This window comes from Pan paniscus, chromosome 4 (assembly GCF_029289425.2).
Source record: "Pan paniscus chromosome 4, NHGRI_mPanPan1-v2.0_pri, whole genome shotgun sequence".
Classification (NCBI taxonomy): domain Eukaryota; kingdom Metazoa; phylum Chordata; class Mammalia; order Primates; family Hominidae; genus Pan; species Pan paniscus.
In genome coordinates, this window is record NC_073253.2 from 47,037,858 (window position 1) to 47,058,091 (window position 20,234).

At 40.1% G+C, this 20,234-nt stretch overlaps 1 protein-coding gene across 11 annotated transcripts in view; it reads right to left on the minus strand.

The window, feature by feature from the left end:
* MAST4 (microtubule associated serine/threonine kinase family member 4) overlaps window positions 1-20,234 on the minus strand; it is a 582,575-nt gene that overhangs the window by 290,754 nt on the left and 271,587 nt on the right. For 3 of the 11 annotated variants that reach the window (XM_055112336.2, XM_034960011.3, XM_055112339.2), the window contains one exon: window positions 8,628-8,702. The exons of the other annotated variants lie outside the window; for them this stretch is intronic. In XM_055112336.2, coding sequence (XP_054968311.1) covers window positions 8,628-8,702 — 75 coding nt within the window. The remainder of the gene's footprint in view (window positions 1-8,627; window positions 8,703-20,234) is intronic. 11 annotated transcript variants of the gene reach the window in all.

The following is a 20,234-nucleotide window of genomic DNA, read 5'->3' on the forward strand; positions in this document are numbered from 1 at the left end:
CATAGCTGCAAAATACTTTTAGTTTTAGATTTCCAGTTTTAGAAACCAGAAATACTCCCAGGTTTAGATTTTTGCCAACCCAATAGGTAATTTGTATATATGTGTGTGTGTGTGTGTGTGTGTGTGTGTATTTTAAACACATAAAATATATATATATATCAGTACGATTTTTAATTTGTACTTTTTTTTGAGGCGGAGTCTTGCTCTGTCACCCAGGCTGGAGTGCAGTAGCGCAATCTCGGCTCACTGCAAGCTCCGCCTCCCGGGTCCACGCCATTCTCCTGCCTCAGCCTCCGGAGTAGCTGGAACTACAGGCACCCGCCACCACGCCCAGCTAATTTTTTGTATTTTTAGTAGAGACAGGGTTTCACCATGTTGGCCAGGATGGTCGCCATCTCCTGACCTCGTGATCCGCCAGCCTTGGCCTCCCAAAGTGCTGGGATTACAGGCGTGAGCCACCACGCCCAGCCCATTGTACTTTTCTTATAAGGGTAGTTGAGAATCATTTCCTATGCATATGAGCCATTTATTCATATTTGCTTTTCTGTGAACTGTTCATTTGTTTCCTTTGCCCATTTTTCAATAGAATTGTTAGGGGTCTGCAGTTCTTCTTAAAGCCAACGGAGACAAAAAATTCTTGTAAACTGGGCTAGGAACCATAAGGAGAATGAACACTCTTCCATCAGCTTTGCAGCTTTACCTAGGTCCATAGGAGCCAGGGGCCAGAAGAGTGGTATCTAGGCCAAAAGAGTTCTCCGACATTTAGGTAAAAAGAACATCACGATTACTTGAGGCTAAAAGAGAAAAAAAGAAGGTATAGTGGTTGCCTTCCTCTTGAACCCTGAGAAATCTTGCATTGCCCAGCACAGTCCATGCCCCAGGAAAGAGGCCAAGCCCTTCCTAGATGTTGGTGGCAAGGACTAGGCTATGATGGCAAAGTACAGAGATTAACTGGTCTGAATCCTGGCTTCACCTTTTACTAGCTCTGGGATCTTGTGTGAGTTATTTAACCTCACTGCCCAAAGGTTCTGAATTGTTGTGTACAAATTTGCCAGGTAGGTAGAAGATGTGTTAAGAGTAGCCCCCAAACACAACATGATACTTTTTCTGGACATAGAATTGACCATTTGAAATATGGGAAAACATTATCCTTTTAGTGTGATACACGTTGTCATAGCTTTGTCCTGCAAACTGGCAAACGTGGCCCACAGGAATTGACATTGAACATCTAAGACAGTTGTCCCACAGAGTTAAACAATGACCAGGAGAGAAGAAAATTCATTTATCTGGCCACTGCAAGGTCTTCCTTATGATCCAATCATGATAGGTATTTATCTATTTATTTATGTCTAACTAATGCTTGCAGCTCAAACTGCTTTATCCTTTGATAACAGGAGGCTGCCTTTAAATTCATTGAGAGATTTTTCCGCTTTCCTTCATGAGTCATCCATGCCTCCCGGCCAGTCATAACAGAAGCAACTGACTGTAGTAAAAAAATCAATGAAAAGGTAGAGGGCTTTTTCTATGCCTTAGGAACGCCTGATACCTCTAGCAATTTCAGAAAGTTTTACATTTCTATTGGTTTTGCTTTTAAAGGCTTATGTTTTTCATGATGTTGTTTTCCAGCATCATAATTTAGTACCTAGTACAAATGACAGAGGTTTTTGTTTTCCTTAGTTTTTCAGGGCTGTCCATCTTGTTCTGTGTTGCTTGATCTTGTTCGGTTTGTGGAAATTCATCAAGCTGTACACTAACGAGTCCATATTATATTTCAATAAGAAGTTTTATATACATGTGCACACACTGAAAGAAAATGGTCAGCCTCCACAAAGAGGAAGCAGTTGCGAATGCCAGGCCCGTGCCAGTGGTACCATCTGTGGAAGGCATTTCTACCTCTCGTCTCCACTTTAGTTACGTCCATCAGGAGTCAGCAAGGCTTAGTGGTTAAGAACAGGGGCTTAAAGCCAGAGTAATCGGGCTTGAATCCTGGCTTCACTTTTACCAGCTGTGCGACCCTGTGCAAGTTACTGAACTTCACCCTGCTTCAGTTTCCTCATCTGCAACATGGTGCTAACAGTACCCAAAATCCTCAGGTTGCTGTACAGATGAAAGTGGTTCACATGTGTGTAAAGCAGCTAGAAGCAGGCTGGGCCCATGGGAATACTGTGTCAGTATTAGCTATCCCATTGCTCCCCATAGCAGTACTTACCTTACAGGTGGCTGCATCCACTTCTCACTCAAGCATTTAAGCCTCCCTTATATCATATTTCTTTGCTTACCAATTTATTCTTGTGGAGATCCAAGTGTAGAGGAGAGAGTAGGCTGACTCCTCCTCCTCAATCACCCATCCATTTACTTACCTGCATGGCTACTTTCCAGTCCTAGGCCCTCCCCTCCTGCCTGCAAGCAATCTTTCTCTATATCTGATGGATATTCGGCTATTTGCACATGCTCCTATAAAATGTACATTATGTGGTGTGTACTTTTAATTGATTGACATTAAAAGTATGATACTACAGAATTGATTTTTTAAGCTTGGTTCCACACAGTGATATGTTTTAAGCTCTATCCGCATTGCTGTGTGTTCCTTCGGGCTCTTGCTTCCAATGGCTAAATGGTACTCTATGACACTCCCCCATTTACCCAACCACCCACAACTGTCAATGCCCACAAAACCTCTGACTTTCTGTCATTGTCTGACTTTCTGTCATGACAATGCTCCAAAAGGCACCTGGGTACATGCCTCATACAAACATGCCCTCTTTAGGATTGAGGCCGCTGGGTCATAGGGCAGACTATGTCTCATTTAACTAAGTACTGGCTGTACTTACACCAAAACAGCCTGATCACTCTACGGAGTGGCTTCAACAGATCGTCTAATTATAACACTCCTAATGAGGTACATGGTGTGACTTCCCCCATTGTACTGATACAAGATTTTCCCTTGGCTTCATAGCTGGTACACACAATTTGAAAATAGGGCACATGACCTCGGAGCTGCAGTGTCTCCCACCACAGAGGGCCATGACAAGAGCATACCTTCCACCTCATCTTGGCCTGTGTCACATCCCCTATCTCCTGGCCCGACCGATGACTACTGCATGCATTCACATAATGGACAGGCCTAAGCTCATATTGTTTAAAAAGTCCCACCTCACCTTCTAGGCCCACATGGAAAACCACCACTTCAAGGACACCTTCTCTGGCTGCCACTCAGATCTCCCTCCACTCAAAAATCAACATTGCATTGATAGTGTTTACCAGGCAATTCATTATTGTCTCTGCTTCATTTACTTATTTTTGCCAGTTAAACGACACTCTGGGGGTAAGAATTAAACACTGCAATTTATATTCCTCCATGGCTAACACACTGCTGAGTGTACAATAAGCATTTTTTTAAAAAGTATAGTAGAACTGGGGCCAGGCACAGTGGCTCACACCTGTAATCCCAGCACTTTGGGTGGCCAAGGCAGGAGGATTGCTTGACCCCAGAGTTTGAGAGCATTTCTGGGCAACATAGCAAGACCCTGCCTTTACCAAAATAAAAATAAAAACGTGAGCTGGGTGTGACAGTATGCACCTGTAGTCCTAGCTACCTGGGAGTCTGAGGCATGAGGATCACCTGAACCCAAGACTTAAGAGACCACACTGAGCTAAGACTGTGCTACCGCACTCCAGCCTGAGTGACAAAGTGAGACTCTGTCTCTAAAATTATTTTTTAATAAAAAAAATACATAGAACTGTATAGACTTTTAATAATGCAGATATTTTACCTCAACAATCATGTGGTACTAACCGCTTATTTACAAATGAGGGGAAAAAATAATGATTACCAAATAACTATGGTAACAGTAATCATAACTTAAAAGATTGTTATAATTTGGTACTCATTAAGTGCCTGACCATGTGGTAAAAATTTTTTATGCATTATCTCATTTAATCTTCAAAATAACCTGATGAGATTGAGATGATTTTTTTCCCTATTTTTCAGATGAGGAAGCTGTGGTTTTCTCAGGGTGATTAAGTAATTGACTCAAAGTCATAGTTAATAAGTTTCAGAAATGAGATCCATGCTCATTTTAGTTAGGACCAAAGATAATTTATGGATGACTGATGTAAAAACACAAAAAAACTATAAGCTGCCTCAGAATTTTCTATTAGAAATTTATCATCCCTGAAGGCTTTTATAAAGTTTACATAGTACAACATTTTATGTGACTAAAATACTCCCAGAATAATTATGGCAACCAGTCTTCCAATCCCTTCCTCATCTTTCTATGTCCTTAAATATAGTAACTAGTATTGCACCCTCTGAAAAAGAAGAAATTATTCTTTAACACTTGAAATTCCTAAGACTAGGAAGGTGTTAATTACCATCCAGAAACTCAGTGCATAATAAGGCTCAAAAATGTAGACATTTTAAAGCCTATCCCCTTAGTGCTTAAAAATCAACCTATTTTTTTGATGCTACAGACAGAAACACAATTCCTTGATTTTCCATTACCTTTATATTATATCATCTATGCAACTATGAACTCTGGCCAAGGCAGCTTCTTGTCCCCTGTGAACAGTGGGTTTCTAAGGTGTCAAAGACACTTATTCTTCAGATAGGTAAAAATGAAAAAAAGGATCAATCCTAAAAGGTTTATAGTAGTGAGAAAAGAAGACCATCTGCTCTGAGATAGCTCTGGGCTGATTTTCCCAGCAGGAAAGCCCAGGTTTTAGAAACCTTGTTATCATTAGAGAAAGGTAAAGAAATTGCTGAGAATTAGGATAAAAGATTTTCAAGCCCTACAGCAGACCGAAACAATGTATTTTAGAATTATATGCAGGTTTATATAAAGTTGGATTATCTGTGAATTTGGGTAGTTTGGTTTGTTTTTTAAAGAAGGGTAGACTGTTACAACACTTTCGGGTTTTGAAATTGATCAGATGCTATGCCTACCACTATTTGCTCTCACATACTCAAAATCTCATACCATCTTTATGAACCTGTTTATTCTGGATCAGCAAAGCTTCCAATGTAAAATGACAGCTCATCTAGAATAAATCATCATTATTCTTTTGTGCTGAAATGTCAGATTTGAAAACTAATCCTCTGTACACTCTCGTGTTCCCTTCTGTCCACCAGATCATGTCCCTGATGCTCCCATATCAAATAGATTTTTATTTAACAGAGGCCTTTACCAGCTCTACAAATAACTGCTCCATGGTCTTTGAACTACTATTCCTATTGCCCGTTTTGCTTCATTCTTTGTTCATTTGCTGTATTACAGAGCTCATACTGAGGGACAGTACAGGTGAGCATATTCTCAAAGTGAAAGGCACTTTAGAAATTCCCAGCAGACAAGCTTAGCCAATCAGAGGCACAATACTTATCTTTGTTTTCCCCCTAACCCTTTACTCTTATTCAAATAAAACAGATTTAAAAGCTTGTTTTTCTATACTCAAAGTACAAAAGGCTTTCTAAGACAAAGAAAAAAATCAGGCTAAAAAAAAGCCAACTCCTTGAGCTGAAAATGAGCCCCTTATTTCTGGCCCATATTTTCCCTATAGCTTTAAAGTAATTTCTCTTTTAAAAATTAACTTCCTCTGAAGATACTGAGAGAAGACTGCCTAATAATAATACTTTGCAAGGAATAAGGAATGACATGTGTAGAGAGATTTTTAGGATTGAGAAATAGCAGTCGAAAATCTCAGACTACATGGTGATATATCTAGTTCTAAGGAGCCTTAGTGGAAAAATGCAACAATTCCATAATTTGATTAACAGAACATTTCTTATACTCTCCTCATAGATGAGAAAATCTAGAGCAACGGGGCTCAGTGTTAAATGATCACCCAAGTCCGCAGAGCTGGTTAATGACAAAGCCTAACATACAATCCAGTCCAGTCTATTATTTGCACCATATCATATTGCCATTGTAAAGCTAAACATTTCTATCGGAACACACTTCTTCAACGTAGACTCACAATAAAATCAGTGTTCTCAAAAGATTTGGCAGCTGGTTTACCGTAATTTGTTACTGACCCCCAGAATATAGGAACCTGTAATTTGTAAGAATTCTTCACTACGACTCAGGTTATTGAGTTGAAAATGACATAGTGCAGAATCTAAGCAAAGTGTGCTTATAAAGAAAGGTCACTAGCTACATACATGCACATTTCCATTTGCCATTTACTGTCCAAGTAATGTATCCACACAGCAAACCGTGGCTTCTCCTATGGCTTCCTAAGGTTAGAAAACATTTTTAGGCCCTCCTCAAATTTCTACTACCGCAGTGTTTTGAGGAGGAAAGAATGTGACCTTTTAAACCTATTTGGTAATGTAGCTGAACCAATTCACACGGCACATTAAGGCAACAGACATCTTCTCTGTGGCAGTTTAATGAGTTCCTCTTAAAGTCTGTCTAGAAAAAGAAGCCATGATTCTTGCTCAAAACAAAATGGAACAGCAAAAAGACTCTCACCACCAGTAGAAGAAAGTTAGCTAATTTATAGTGTACTATAGAACACACTGCATGGTGAGGCACAGTATTTCTGCAAATGCCAAGACAGAATGAAATGAATACAGGACAAAAGAAAGAGGGGGAACAAAAGCACATGCTGAGCTGAGTCCTTAAAACACCACTGATCATGAGGTGCACACTGTGTATAACAGTGGATGTACTTAATGCACCCAGTATTTTAGTGCCTCATTAGTGAAAACTCCTAGGCAGGGTCCAAGAAGGCCCCGCCGTACTCTGAGTTGTGCTCTACATTAGCAAAATTCACATGTTACATGATGAAACCATATGACTTATTCGAAGCTAGTCTATTTTTTCCTTCATGTACCAATAGAACTCCCGGGACTTCATCTCGATGCTACTGAGCTAAAGTGAGTTGCCTGCGGCTCGGCGGGAAGGGATGCCCTAGACACTTAATAAATGTGGCAAAGAGCTATGACATCTGTAGTCTAGTTTCAAACACTTCAGCATAGAAAATGTAATATATTTATGGATTAAAATTATATCCTGGCCAGGTGTGGTGGCTCACGCCTGTAATCCCAGTACTTTGGGAGGCCGAGGCAGGTGGATCACCTGAGGTCAGGAGTTTGAGACCAGCCTGGCCAACATGGTGAAACCCCATCTCTACTAAAAATACAAAAATTAGCCAGGCATGGTGGCAGGCACCTGTAGTCCCAGCTACTTGGGAGGCTGAGACAGGAGAATCACTTGAACCCAGGAGGTGGAGGTTGCAGTGAGCCGAGATCACGCCACTGCACTCCAGCCTGGGTGACAGAGTGAGACTTTGACTCAAAACAAACAAACAAACAAACAAATTTATATCCTATACACAGTCAGTGGTTCTAATCAGAATTTACTTCCCAAGGGTGGTAAACTAGCATTATATCAGAGGTATTTGTGTCTTAGTCAACACCAGAGATTTTGCTAATTGGCATACTCAAATGGATTTTCATTGGTGAAATCAGTATCAGTGGCTTGCTGCTCACATGGCAGATGTTTAAAAACAGGCTTTCGTCAATGAAACTAGTGGTATTTAAGATAAGTGAATTGGCAAAATTTTCCACCCTTATAAGAACAGAGCATGAGAATCTAGGGATGTCTACAACTTTTACCCTCAGGACATCTGATGATCAGTTGCTAAATGGCCTTATGTCCAGCAACTGGGTCAGAGGATTCCCATTCCCTGGTGTCCACTCAAAAGGTGAGAGAATCCTGCCTCTCGAAAGTTGACGAAAGTTGACACGTCGACCTGGAGTGGAACTGTCGTCCGGAAAAATTTGACTGGAGCACGTAAAAACGCCAGAAAGCTGGAACTTCATTGAGTTTACAGGACAGGCTTCATGAATGCTTCGTGCCTGTCTGCTAATAACTGTTCAATTAAAGTCTGTTACACAGAACTGGCCTGAGACTTAGTTGAGCTGCGTGGGATGAGCAAATCCTCACACAAAACTTCAACCACTTTTCTGTGGCTACTGCTATCTATTAAAAAGAGTTGGGCATGACCAATTGGCTTAAGACTATTCTCAACATGTACATAACATGTATAAATGCTGCCCTGAAGCCAACCCATCCCAGCTTGGTAAATTTTCAGTTTTCCAAGCCAGTTGTTAAAAATAGCCATTACTGTGAATTAAAAATATCTAAATTTAAAGTAAATATATTATATTGAAAACAAGGGTAATACATACTTAAAACTGATACACTTCATATGTAGTTTGCTACATTTTAAGAGGGTTTACATCAATTGTATTTATACGGTGGAAAAACTACATAATACAACTATATAATAGTGTTCCACTGGGCCTCTCTTCCCAGCTCTGAGTTCGGGGATGTCACACTGGTACCGGAAACTGGCCAGGGTGGGAGTATCTACACCAGGGAAACCAGCAAATGCTACCATCAGGGATTTGTTTCATTTTTCAGGACTGGTTGTTAAACACTTACCAGAACACCACTGATGTGTATGGTCTTGATTTAATAGAGAAGACTTTGACTCCTCTCAATATCCATATTCTAAAGCCCTGGAATATACCAGCATAAATAAAACCCCACACCCTGTTTACCGCAGCGGGACCACGCCGCCATGCACACCCGTTGCCCAGGGCAACAGGACACACTCACTTTTGAAGCAGCTGGGTCCACTAGTCTCTGGCGATGTCGGGCTGAGTTGAAATGGCTCTTCGGAGGCTGCCCTTCCTGACAGTGAATGGAAGATGGGGAGTGAACGAGAGGTGGGAAGGGAGAAGGTGGGGTGTGGGATGATGGAGAAATGGTCAGAAAAGGGAGAGGGACAGTGTTTAACGGCACTGTATTTTGTTTTAGCTAAACATCAATAACAAAAACACAAGACACGTTCTCCCCCACAAAAGCACATGTGATGTGCAAGTTATTTTATTATAAACAAACTTGTATGTGCAAGTGTGTAATAAAGTCACAAACATAACCCAGTATTAAGATATTTCCCATCAAATCTGCATTTTCCTATTATTTGATAATTGTCTGTATTTCAAAAATACTAAGGGAAACTGGAACATGATTTCTCTGAATATGAAGTCCATCTTCCTGAAATAACAGAAAGCACTGCGGAGTCTTCTTAGGGTTAGACATCCCACCCATTTAGATATGAACAAAATGATGTGGAAATCACAATCTTCCTCCAAACCATGACAAGTCGCCTGCCTCAGAAGCTCCTGTGTCCATCATCCTGGCAGAATTCGTAGTGTCTGACAGCCACCAAAAACTCTGCCCCTAAATGCACATTGTATTTTATTGGCTGAAACAGAGATTTAGCATTAAGTCTGTAATTTAAACCTATGTAAAAGAGTGGTCTCTCCTAAGACCGATCCTGTTAATGCCCTCATATACATATTGGACATATGGGTCACACGGAAAGGCATAACACCTTCCTATTATTCATTCCATGCCTAACACACAAACACACCACCCAAGGTACTATATTTTAAAAGGGAAGTTTGGAATGGGGCCTCATTAATGGTATAGAGTTTTACTTCTCCACCTCTCAGAGCTGGACAACAGTGAACAAACTTAAGAAGCAAGTACTACCCACTGTGAGCATTAACTCCAGGGAAAGGGAGATGAAAGCAACCGAGAGATGGTCTCACAAAATCCCTGGCTTTTAAGGCCCCATGCAAGTGAGAGTCAACACCAGCAGCGAAATGACCCTCAGATGAGGGCTAGCGTTTGCTCAGCTCTCTTAACAGAGGAGGGTGGAAAGACCTCCTTAGATAAAAATGCAATTTCTATATTACAATACTTAAGTATTCTTTTTCTTCTTCATCTAGGAATAACAGCTCTATACTTTTAAGACGTGTATCAATCACACCCACTTGAGTTGCCCATAATCACTGCTTCGGCGTTCACAGTATAATGCTTACCTTTCAAAAAGGAAATGTTATAAGTAGCAGATTGCCAGTCAGGATTATGTTTTTCCTAGTAACCGCCCTGCCAACATGCATTCTTTCTCTACCTTCTCTGGGAAAAAAATGCAAGGAAATAGTCTTGAAACTCGGCTGACCTAGAAAATGTACCAAAGCTTTAAGAACAGAGAATCTATCCGTTGACCCACTGACCACTGAGCAAAACAAAACCAAGCAAAAACCTGAGCATGTCTTCCCATTTCCATAGAATCAAGAGTTTTCACATGAGAAATACAGTGTTTGAAAAAAAGCATCATGGATTATTTATTTAGTTTGATGTGAAAGTGCTCCTTTCAACATAATGGTTTATCAGAAGGTGATTTTAAACCTTTTTTCCCCCTAAAAGAAGTTATCAAACGTAAATAAATAATTATCCTTATTAATCTATGTGAAGAACCGCCCTTACTAACCTTCCCTATGGAATGATTACAACTGATTTAAGAGTTCTAAAGCACAGTGCCAAGCTCCTACTCATCGGGAAAAAAATTAATCTCAGCATTAAATACACAGTTACAGTCAATGTGTAAATTAACTAAATCCTGGGCCTGTGGTTTATTGCTCTTCTTCTGACTCCAAGGTGAAAATGTTATTTTATTTTTTAATTAGCTAATTGTACCATGAACTCGGCAGGGGGCAGATGTTGATATTAAACCCAGGATCTGAATCTTAAACTCCCAGTAGGTGGGAGACTAATTTAAAGAGGGCAAGCACATCCTTTAAGGGTTAGGTTTTTGAAACCTGGTGTCCATTTTATGTAATTTATTTTCAAGTACAATAAATCTGTAACAATAGTCTGCTTGTAATGAACAAATAGGGCTATGAAATAATCAATGTATTTACACAGAAATTCCAGTAATACATCTTCATAGAAACAAGGAAGAGCCTGGAGGATTAAAGTCATTTAATAAATTGCATATGGAGTGAAAATAAAGGAACTGTAAACAGCTCACTACAAGTTTTTCTCCATGTGACTGATACCTTAAACTAACCTTAATTTTCAATGAACTAGTCACTTGGTATCCTATTGCTAAAAAAAAAAAAAAAAAGTTTGTGATGGTTATTTGCATATATATATACATATACGTATATACACATATATGTATATACGTATATACACATATACGTATATACATATATATACACATATGTGTATATACATATATATACACATATGTGTATATACATATATATACACATATACACACATATATATATGTTAGTTTGGTGATACTCAGACTTTGTGGAAAGGTGCACATAGCTAGAACCAAGAGGGGAACCTTTGAGAAGAATTTAATTCCTTAGAAGCTGAACATGCCTGCTTCTTCACTATAGGGAGATCCTACCTGAAAATATTTTTCTTTCCCTATTCCCAGTCTTGCTACCTACCAGATCCTATGACACATCCAAGAAAGGTACAAACTCTAAACCTTTGAGCTTAGTCATTTAAGTACAGCTATTATCAGTTCAATCATGTAATACTTTACGCATTTTTGAAAAAGCAACCAGGGCTCTCATAAGTGGTATCACAGGGAACTGATGATCCTATATAACAGGTTTGTTCACATAGCTTTCTGTGTTCAGGAAAACATTAAATTATGTCACTCAACACTAAAGGCAAAATTTGTGACTTCATTTTCCCAAATTCTAAGTTCTAAGAATGTGTTTCTCTTTTTCTAAATGACAGCCTTCAGACTCTGGCACTGTCATTCCAGACTGAGATATCAGTCTCCTGGTATCACTCACCTCCTGGTTAATGCCATCAATATCAGCAAAATAACAAATTAGATCTGGGCAAGCCCCACAGGGCTCTAAACTGAATGGCTTATTTACAAATGCAAATAGGGCTCTTCACTGCAAGGGGAGCTGGCTGCTGAAGAGGTGGATTCCTCACCATTAGTTTTGTGGAAAAGGGAGCACATTCTATTGCTCAGGTGAACCCAACCAAAATCATTTTGCTGGGATAACTATCATTAATAAAAGAAGCAACTCTCAGTTATGTAAATAAACTCTTAGAGACTAACAAAAGAAGAGTTGACATGTGCATAATGAAGAAACTTAATGAGACATATTTCATCTCTATGCTAAATGCTTTCACCAAGCCTTCTCTTATTAAGTCATTTTAGAAATTATAAATATCCCTTAACACTACAGATCATACTTTTTAAATAAATTATTGTTCCCCTAACATTACAGATCTGATAGCTTAGTACTTTAGCTTAATTTGCATCATGTAAACATATTTACAAGAATGCTCTATGGAAAACAATGTATCAGGCGTGAAATAATGGGTGCCCAGTGAATTTAGTTGCTAACATCAGATGATTTATAAAAGCCTAATTCTTTAAATCAGGTATAAGTTATTGTATATCAAAAGGAGAGGCACAAGGAAAATTTAAAACTAAGTATATCTATAATTTTAGCATTAGTTCCATTTAAAAAAAATCTGTCAGGCATTTCTAGCCTAGAAAACCAGAAAATCATATATCGGAGCATATATTTGAGGGCCTCCCAGCCTGCTTCTTAAAAGTCCATTCAAAAGAGTTTTAATTAGCTGGGCATAGTGGCTCACGCCTGTAACCCTAGCACTTTGGAAGGCTGAAGTTGGGGGATCCCTTCAACTCAGGAGTTTGAGACCAGCCTGGGCAACCTGAGGAGACCTACTTAAGAAACAAACAAACAAACAAACAAACAAAAAAGCCTGCCGTGGTAGCCCACGCCTATGGTCCTGGCTACTCGAGAGGCTGAGGCAGGAGGATCACTTGGGCCCAGGAGTTCAAGGCTGCAGTGAGCCGTGATCACGCACCGCACTACAGCCTGGATGATGGGGCGAGACCCGGGCTCAAAAGAAAAAACAAAAGCAACAACATAAAAAAGAGTTTTAATTCTGAAAAGAATCACATGCATTTTCAGAGAAGAATAAACTTATCTACTCACCTCTGAGATAGTTTATATCTCACCCCCAACCAAACCTCTTACTAAACACTATATTTAAATGTAACAAAGCCATTACAAATAGGCACTATTAAAGAGATCCCTGAACATAAGTAAAGCCATACAGGATTATACAAAGTCAAAAATATTCCATGAAAATAAGTCAATTGATAGAATCTGTAAGACAGGGAGATTTAACCATTATCAAGCCTATCAAAATAGGGATCAGAAACCCAAATGAACATCAAAGAAATGTGCCGTTTAGAAGTAGAGCACATTTTCAACTATGACATCATAGGCTTCTAAAAACCCATAGAACTAATCACAATTTATGAAACTTCTATTATTAATAACCTTGTAAGGAGAAGAGATCATTTTCTCTCATCTCCAGAAAAGTCCAGTTAAACGCAGACTTTTCAAATTAGCTTGAGAAGTGAGTCACCAAAATGGGATACCCCCATCACTGAAATGCAGACCCTAAGACAGCAGCTAACTTTTTTCACCGTAACGTTCATATTTTACATCATGAAACAATACTTGCCAATACTTTTCGCAGCAACTACCAGCAATGTACTCTATTTCCTGATTTTTTTTTTTTTTTTTTTTTTTTTGAGATGGGGATTCACTCTGTCACCCAGGCTGGAGTGTGGTGGTGCGATCTAGGCTCACTGCAACCTCCACCCCCAGGGTTCAAGCAATTCTCCTGCCTCAGTCTCCCAAGTAGCTGGGATTACAGGCATGCACCACCACGCCCAGTTAATTTTTGTATTTTTGGTAAAGATGGGATTTCACCATGTTGGCCAGGCTGGTCTTGAACTCCTGACCTCAAGTGATCCGCCCACCTCGGCCTCCCAAAGTGCTGGGATTACAGGCGTGAGCCACCGCACCTGGCCTATTTCCAGATTTTTCAAACAAATGCTGATCTTTACTTACTGAATTGATGATGTGACTTGTAATTAAAAACAGCCCTAAGAAAGTGGTTTTTAGACTGTGATGAGACAGGGCTAGGGAACTCATTATAAATGCTTTAGGTTGTGTCCTAAACTTTCAGTCATTTATTAATTTTTTCCATATCCATGTAGCACTACAAGTACTATTACATATACTACATGTGATATTTTCTTAATAGTTTTATTTAAATAGATGACTTTTTAAAAAAACTTAAATACTTCAATTTTAATGATGGCCTATGTAATAACACCTTGAAAACATGTCTTTGTAATATGCATTTTTCCTTATACATATTTAAAAGTATTAAATGCTAAATTAAAACTATTTGTGTACTGACTAGTGTAATCCTGCATGCAACCAGTGGTGCCCACCCTACCTCTGAAAAACCAATTCTAAAGCATGGCTCTCAGTGGAAATGAGTCCAAGCTTTATAGTTTCAGAGGCAGCAGTGGTAGAGTGTGATGGTCACCATAGCTGGCATGTATGACTCTGTCACATCTCCTTGACATTTCCAACTATCTGAGATGTCAAACAGGGACTGCAAATTTCACATGTCCCTTGACAATTCTTGACTTTTGCCCACCAAATCCACCTTCCCCAGTGTTTGTCATCTCCAGCAAAGAACACCACCATCTACCCAGTGGCTCTAATGACTCAGGAGTCAACATTACTGTCTCACCCTTGATCTCAGTTTTTCTCTCCTGTTCTCTCTTTCATGGGCCAAACAACTAGCACTGCCCCTATGTCTAATGCCTCAGCAAATCCTACCGGTTTTAACTTCATAATATATTACAAATTCAACCCTTTCTTACTTCCAGTGTCCTCAACCTCATCTAAGCCATCTGTGTCAGTTTGCTAAGGCTGCTGTAACACAGTATCATAAACTGGGTAGCTTCAACAACAGAAACTGTCTCACAGCTCTGGAGGCCAGAAGTCTAACATAAAGATGTTGGCAGGGTTGGTTCTTCTGCTGGCTGAGGGAAGGAACTGTTCAAGCCTAATTTTGGCCTCTAGATGGCTGTCTTCTCCTTGTGTCTTCATCCCATCCGCAGTATTGGGGGTTAGGACTTCCATGTATTTTCGGGGGGGACATAATTCAACCCATAACACCATCTGAGTCATCCAGACTTCAGCAATAGCCTCATATCTCTCTTCTGTTACTTTTGCTCTCTGTATTCTACCAAGGGCAGATGCCGTAATATGCAAAGATGCCCTCATAAGACAAACCATGTCACTTTCCTCCCATACCTCCCCTGCCCTTCCCTCTACTCTCTGGGTCCAGCCTGGCGGCCTGTCTGGATTCCTATGGCTCGCCCGCTCCCAGCTCTTACTTCACTGCAGCCACACTGGTCTTTGCGCTGTTCCCAAACCTCTCCCAGAATGTTCTCAACTCAGGATCTCTGGGATTCCCTTCACTGGAAAACATTCCCTTAAGTATTTTGCAAAGAATGCCCATGCTTCATTCAGGAATGTTCAAATGTCCCCTCCTCTAAAAGAGGGATGCTCCCATCACTCCTTTTCCCCATCTTCCTTTACATTATAACATTTATTATTACTGGACATAATACTGTATATGTATGTTTGTCTTTCTGTAAGCTCCATAAAGCCAGGAACTTTGTCTCCTTTGTTTTCTACCTGGCACTTAGTAGGTGTTCAATAAATATTTATTAAACCAATCAATGAAGTAAGTGTATATGTGTGTGTGGGATGCATAGTTACCCATCATCAGCTCAACCACACACAGTGTTTCAGTCAGGATTCCTGCAAAACACACATTGAACTCTCACACTGGGTGGCTTGAGAAGAATTTGATTAAGGGATTACTTACAAAGGAGTAGGGCTCTTTTTCCACCCCTAGGCCAGAAGAGGAAAAGGGAGGAAGCTGCTTCCAGAACCTAAAAGAGAAGAGGTCACCTGACAGGTGCCCTTCTTTTCTCAGTAAAGCATTCAGCCATCCAGTGCTAAAGCCACCAGCAGGGAGCCAGGGAGCAATGATTTCGATCACATTCTCTATTCTCCCTCCTTCTTGTCTCCTGTCTCCTGCCAGGATCTCCCCATGGGGCTGAACCCAACCAGACACCAGAGGCCTGACGTGTGGCAGCTGAGGAGGTGGGAGAAGGAAAAAGGAAGAAGAAGAAAGGGTGCAGAGGGAAGAAAAGAAAGCATGAGAAATGGGGAGAGGAAAAGAAAAAGGGAAAGAGGTAGGGGTGGGAGGAGAGAGAGGGAAACCAGGAGGAGGGAGACATGGGGAAAGGTGCAAAGTGATCTGGAGGTCAGACCGAAGCCGGAAGGCACCTGCACAATCACTGGGCCAAAGGCAGCTGCAACCACAGTGACTCCTTTCCTTATTCCTTCTCTGCCCAGTCCCAGTTTTTTAAAGAGCAAGTGGTTTTCACCTTCAAAATTTTTCTGTTTTAGAAACAAACACTGTGGACGTGCCTATGTGTCTGATGGGACAAGAGGCAAACAATTTGAGCGGGGAAGCTGTACAGTAGTTTTTCTCCTCTGGCTCTCACTTCCCAGAAATGCTGAAGGGGTGAACTAGATATTATCTGTGAAGCCCACATATCTAATCACTGGGATTTTTCTTTTGTCAAGGTTTCACATTACTGTAATTTTTGTAGGTCTGCAGTCTCAACTCAAAAGAAAACCCTGGGATTGGATTCCTGATGCAATTCTTACTTTGAATTCAAATTTACTTCCCAACCCTGTTATACTCCAATTTACCTTTTAAAGTTATTCAACATTAGGAAAGTAGAAAAGCTGTTCTGTATAGAATCCACTCAGATTCCATGGAGAAGGGAGTTCTCTGAGGGATAGCAGGAAGAGAAACTGACACAATTCTCCTCCTGGCCACAAACTGGTGGTATATACAGGGCCAGGTCACTCAGCCTTCCTGGACATCAGCTTCCGAATCTGTAATTAGGCATGGAGATTTGAAGTCTGAAATTCCAAGACCCTGCCTGAAAGCTAGTTCAATTTGACAAAGATCAAAAATATCCAAGACACTATGTTTTATAGATGAGTAAATTCAATTATTGGGCTCATGTCATAGTTCAAATTTCTGGTAGCCTTCATAATATGTGCGTTTTGGAAATCATGGCATCGACAAACTATTTAGAAAACATTTACCTTGACTGCTGTTCATAGAGAAATGTGTGGGTCTTAGACTATATTATATCCATCGGTCAATGATCTTTTGTTAGAGCATTTTAAAACATTACATATCGATTCAAATTAATGAATTTTATGTCAAATACCAGTTAACATATTTTACCATAGACAATAAGTTTATGGTTGTAATTACTGACTGAAGCTCCAAAAACAGAGCACAATTATACTGCAGCACATACGTCAGCCCACTTATGTCCCTTCAGTTTAGAAAAAAATCTAATGATATCACATGGCACACATTTTTTAATGAGTGAAATTACAAGATACCTAAATTAAGAGAACCAATTTTCCACTGGCAAATTTGGGGGCGAAATCTAAAGGTAAACCAATTTTCTGAAGGCAAAATAAAATTTTCAACATAGCTCTAAGTTGTACCCAAAGCAAATTATTGCCAACTAGTAATATGGCTCTGATAATTAGACTTGATTGGTGTTTAAATTAAGCAGGGGATGTGCTACACTCCTCAAACCTGTTTTGACTTGTTTCATTTGTCCTAGCAGGCATGAACAGAATGGCCAGGGTCGCAGGAAAGGAGAAGCAGCCTGGCTTTGCAGATTGGGGTAGGATAGCATTTATCTGAACTCTCTCTCATCTGGCAGTTTCTTACCACACAGGTTCCTATGTGAAACAGATGAAGAGCCCACATACACAACAATCATCATTACAACACTGAACACCTAATAGAACAGTGTTAATCTATAACACAACAATAATCACATCTTCTACCGGGGTGTAATCACTATAAATTCTAGGGTGGGGTATATGGATAAAAGGTCATCTTATCCCTCCCTCTTATTAATAAAAGCCCTGAGGCTCAGAAGACATGAACTCTGCATATTTCAAACAAATGCAAACGAAATCATCCTCATTCATGTTTAGGTCACACTGCCATAATGTCATTCTGTACTCTTTAACACCTACTTTTACCAGGAGAATGTAAAACACAGCATTTTGGCTCCCCACAGTGGTTCCACTGCTAGGCTTTGCCCTGTGGGGTTCACATAGCATGTGTGGAAGGCACTCTCTATCATAGTGAAAAAGGTCTAAATGACCCACAGATGTTTGTGTTCTGGCTCTACATGCCTAGCAGAGCCTCAGCTTCCCCATCTGTAAAATGGGGATAATAACAGCTACCTCCATAGGGCTGTCAGATATGCCTATGCCATATTCAGCACATCCGTGGCATGAGTAAACACTTCATAAATGTTGGTTATTAGTGGCACAGAGAAGGCTCTCAGCACCTGCTGATTTGTATCACCTTTAACACTGACCCAATTCACTTCCAGTTACAAACTCCTCATAATTGATTTCACAGGGATTTTAAGCATTTTTTACATTTTTGAATGAAAGCACTAGAGCCCAGATAGGGGCTTCAGGTCCCCATGAGCTCCAGACTTTGTGGGACCACTGATGCCTCGGATCCCCCGTCTTCACCGAAATAAATCACATGTAGCAGAAGGATGTAATAGGTGCCTCCAGTTACTGTGACCCAATTATAAGGCAAATCCTGAGCAAACCTCTTTGAAAATAACTGAGCAGTGACTCCAGACTAGGAGCAGATGGCCCCATAGCTGGCCTTCCTAGCACCAGACTCAGGTGCTGTATTTTGTTGCCCACCAGCCAGGGATCCCAACTCCATCATGAAAGTGCTTCCGCCATGCACAGCGCCTTTCCCATGCTGTCAGCATACTTCCACTCTGATTGTCCCAGGCGCCTAGTGGCATGCAAAGTAGGAAGGAAGCATGCTAAACAATCAATGAACAAACTTGGTTTGTTTGGTTTTTTTTTTTTTTTTGGTTTTGTTTTTTTAAGTTCGCGGCTGGGAAGAGGTGGGAGGGAAGTGCTGAGGCATGGGGAATAGAATAAGGGCAGATGACAGAAAGATAGAAGCACAGGAAGTGTTTGGAAGGAAAAACAAGAAAGGCTGCTGACGAAAAATACTCCAGAAAAAAAAAATGAAAAAGGTGATCTTTGCCAAGAAAAATGTGCTAATCTTATGCGGCTGAAAGATATTTAAAGAAACATTGTAAGATTTCTGTCTTTAACTCCTTAATTCTTAATCCTGAAGCATTCCCAAAGGAATAAGGAGTATTCCATGACCTATAGCTATGAGCACCACTTCTCATAATTGTGAACCTCTGTTATGGGCAAAAATAAAATGCCAGGATAGCATTTTTTATTGCCTCAATAAAATTGCAAGGCAATAATTTGCTCTCTAAAAGAGCAGATACCCTTGTGGATCTGTGATTTTTTAGATAGTTAGCAGTTACATATAGCAGTTCCTATGTGTTACACTCTGTTGTGTATTACATGTATCAACTACTGTAATGTTTATAACAGCCCTAGGAAATGCTATTTTTATGCCCATTTTACAGATGAGAAAATAAAGGTGTAAAAGGTTTAAAAATGTGTCTGAGGTCACAGAGCTGATAAGTGGAGCTGGAATTCAAATCTAATTTGGCCAGGGTCTGTGCTCCTCACTACCACCCCAAAGAGCCTCTCCTTAGTCATAACTGATTAATAAAATATATCAAATCATTTATTTAAGGTGGCACTGAGTTATCAGTTTGACTTTTTAAGTTCAGTGACCTCAAGTATGCTGAGATGTTTTGGGGACTTCCAAGTAACTACTTAAACCAAAGTCTATTGCTCTATTAAAAGTTCAATTCTAAAAGAGCCATAAACAATATGACCTACAGTCTCAGGCATGCCTGCCTAACTTTTAGGATGATGGGCCCTTAGGTAGCACGGCACTCTCTTCTGCCATCACTGCTATCACACACTCTGAGGATGTGAGATGCTCATGGACCGTGCTGTCTTCATTAAGTTATTCTTCCTCTTGTATTTAAATCACTCATCTCATGTGATATTGCACTCAATGACAAGCCTTCACCCAGCTTCCTCAAAACCAGAACATTTAATTCATTCCTCAATATCACTGCTTTCTAATTACCTTTGAATTTGATAAAAAATAGGTGGTAAAATACAGATGCCCTTTAAACTGTTACACAGTCTAAAGATGTCAATGAATTGACAGTCCTAGGGGTTTATGGGAAAGGTAACAGGTTTAAGGTAATGGGGAGGCAAGAAAGGACAGGGGTGGTAGGATTGGAGAGAGAACCAAGGGTCAATGAAGACACTGACCTGTGTCTTAAATTAAAATACCAACACCAACAAAAACTCCAGTATTTTAATACTTACATGTAGTATAGTATTAAGGAATGTCAAAATACCA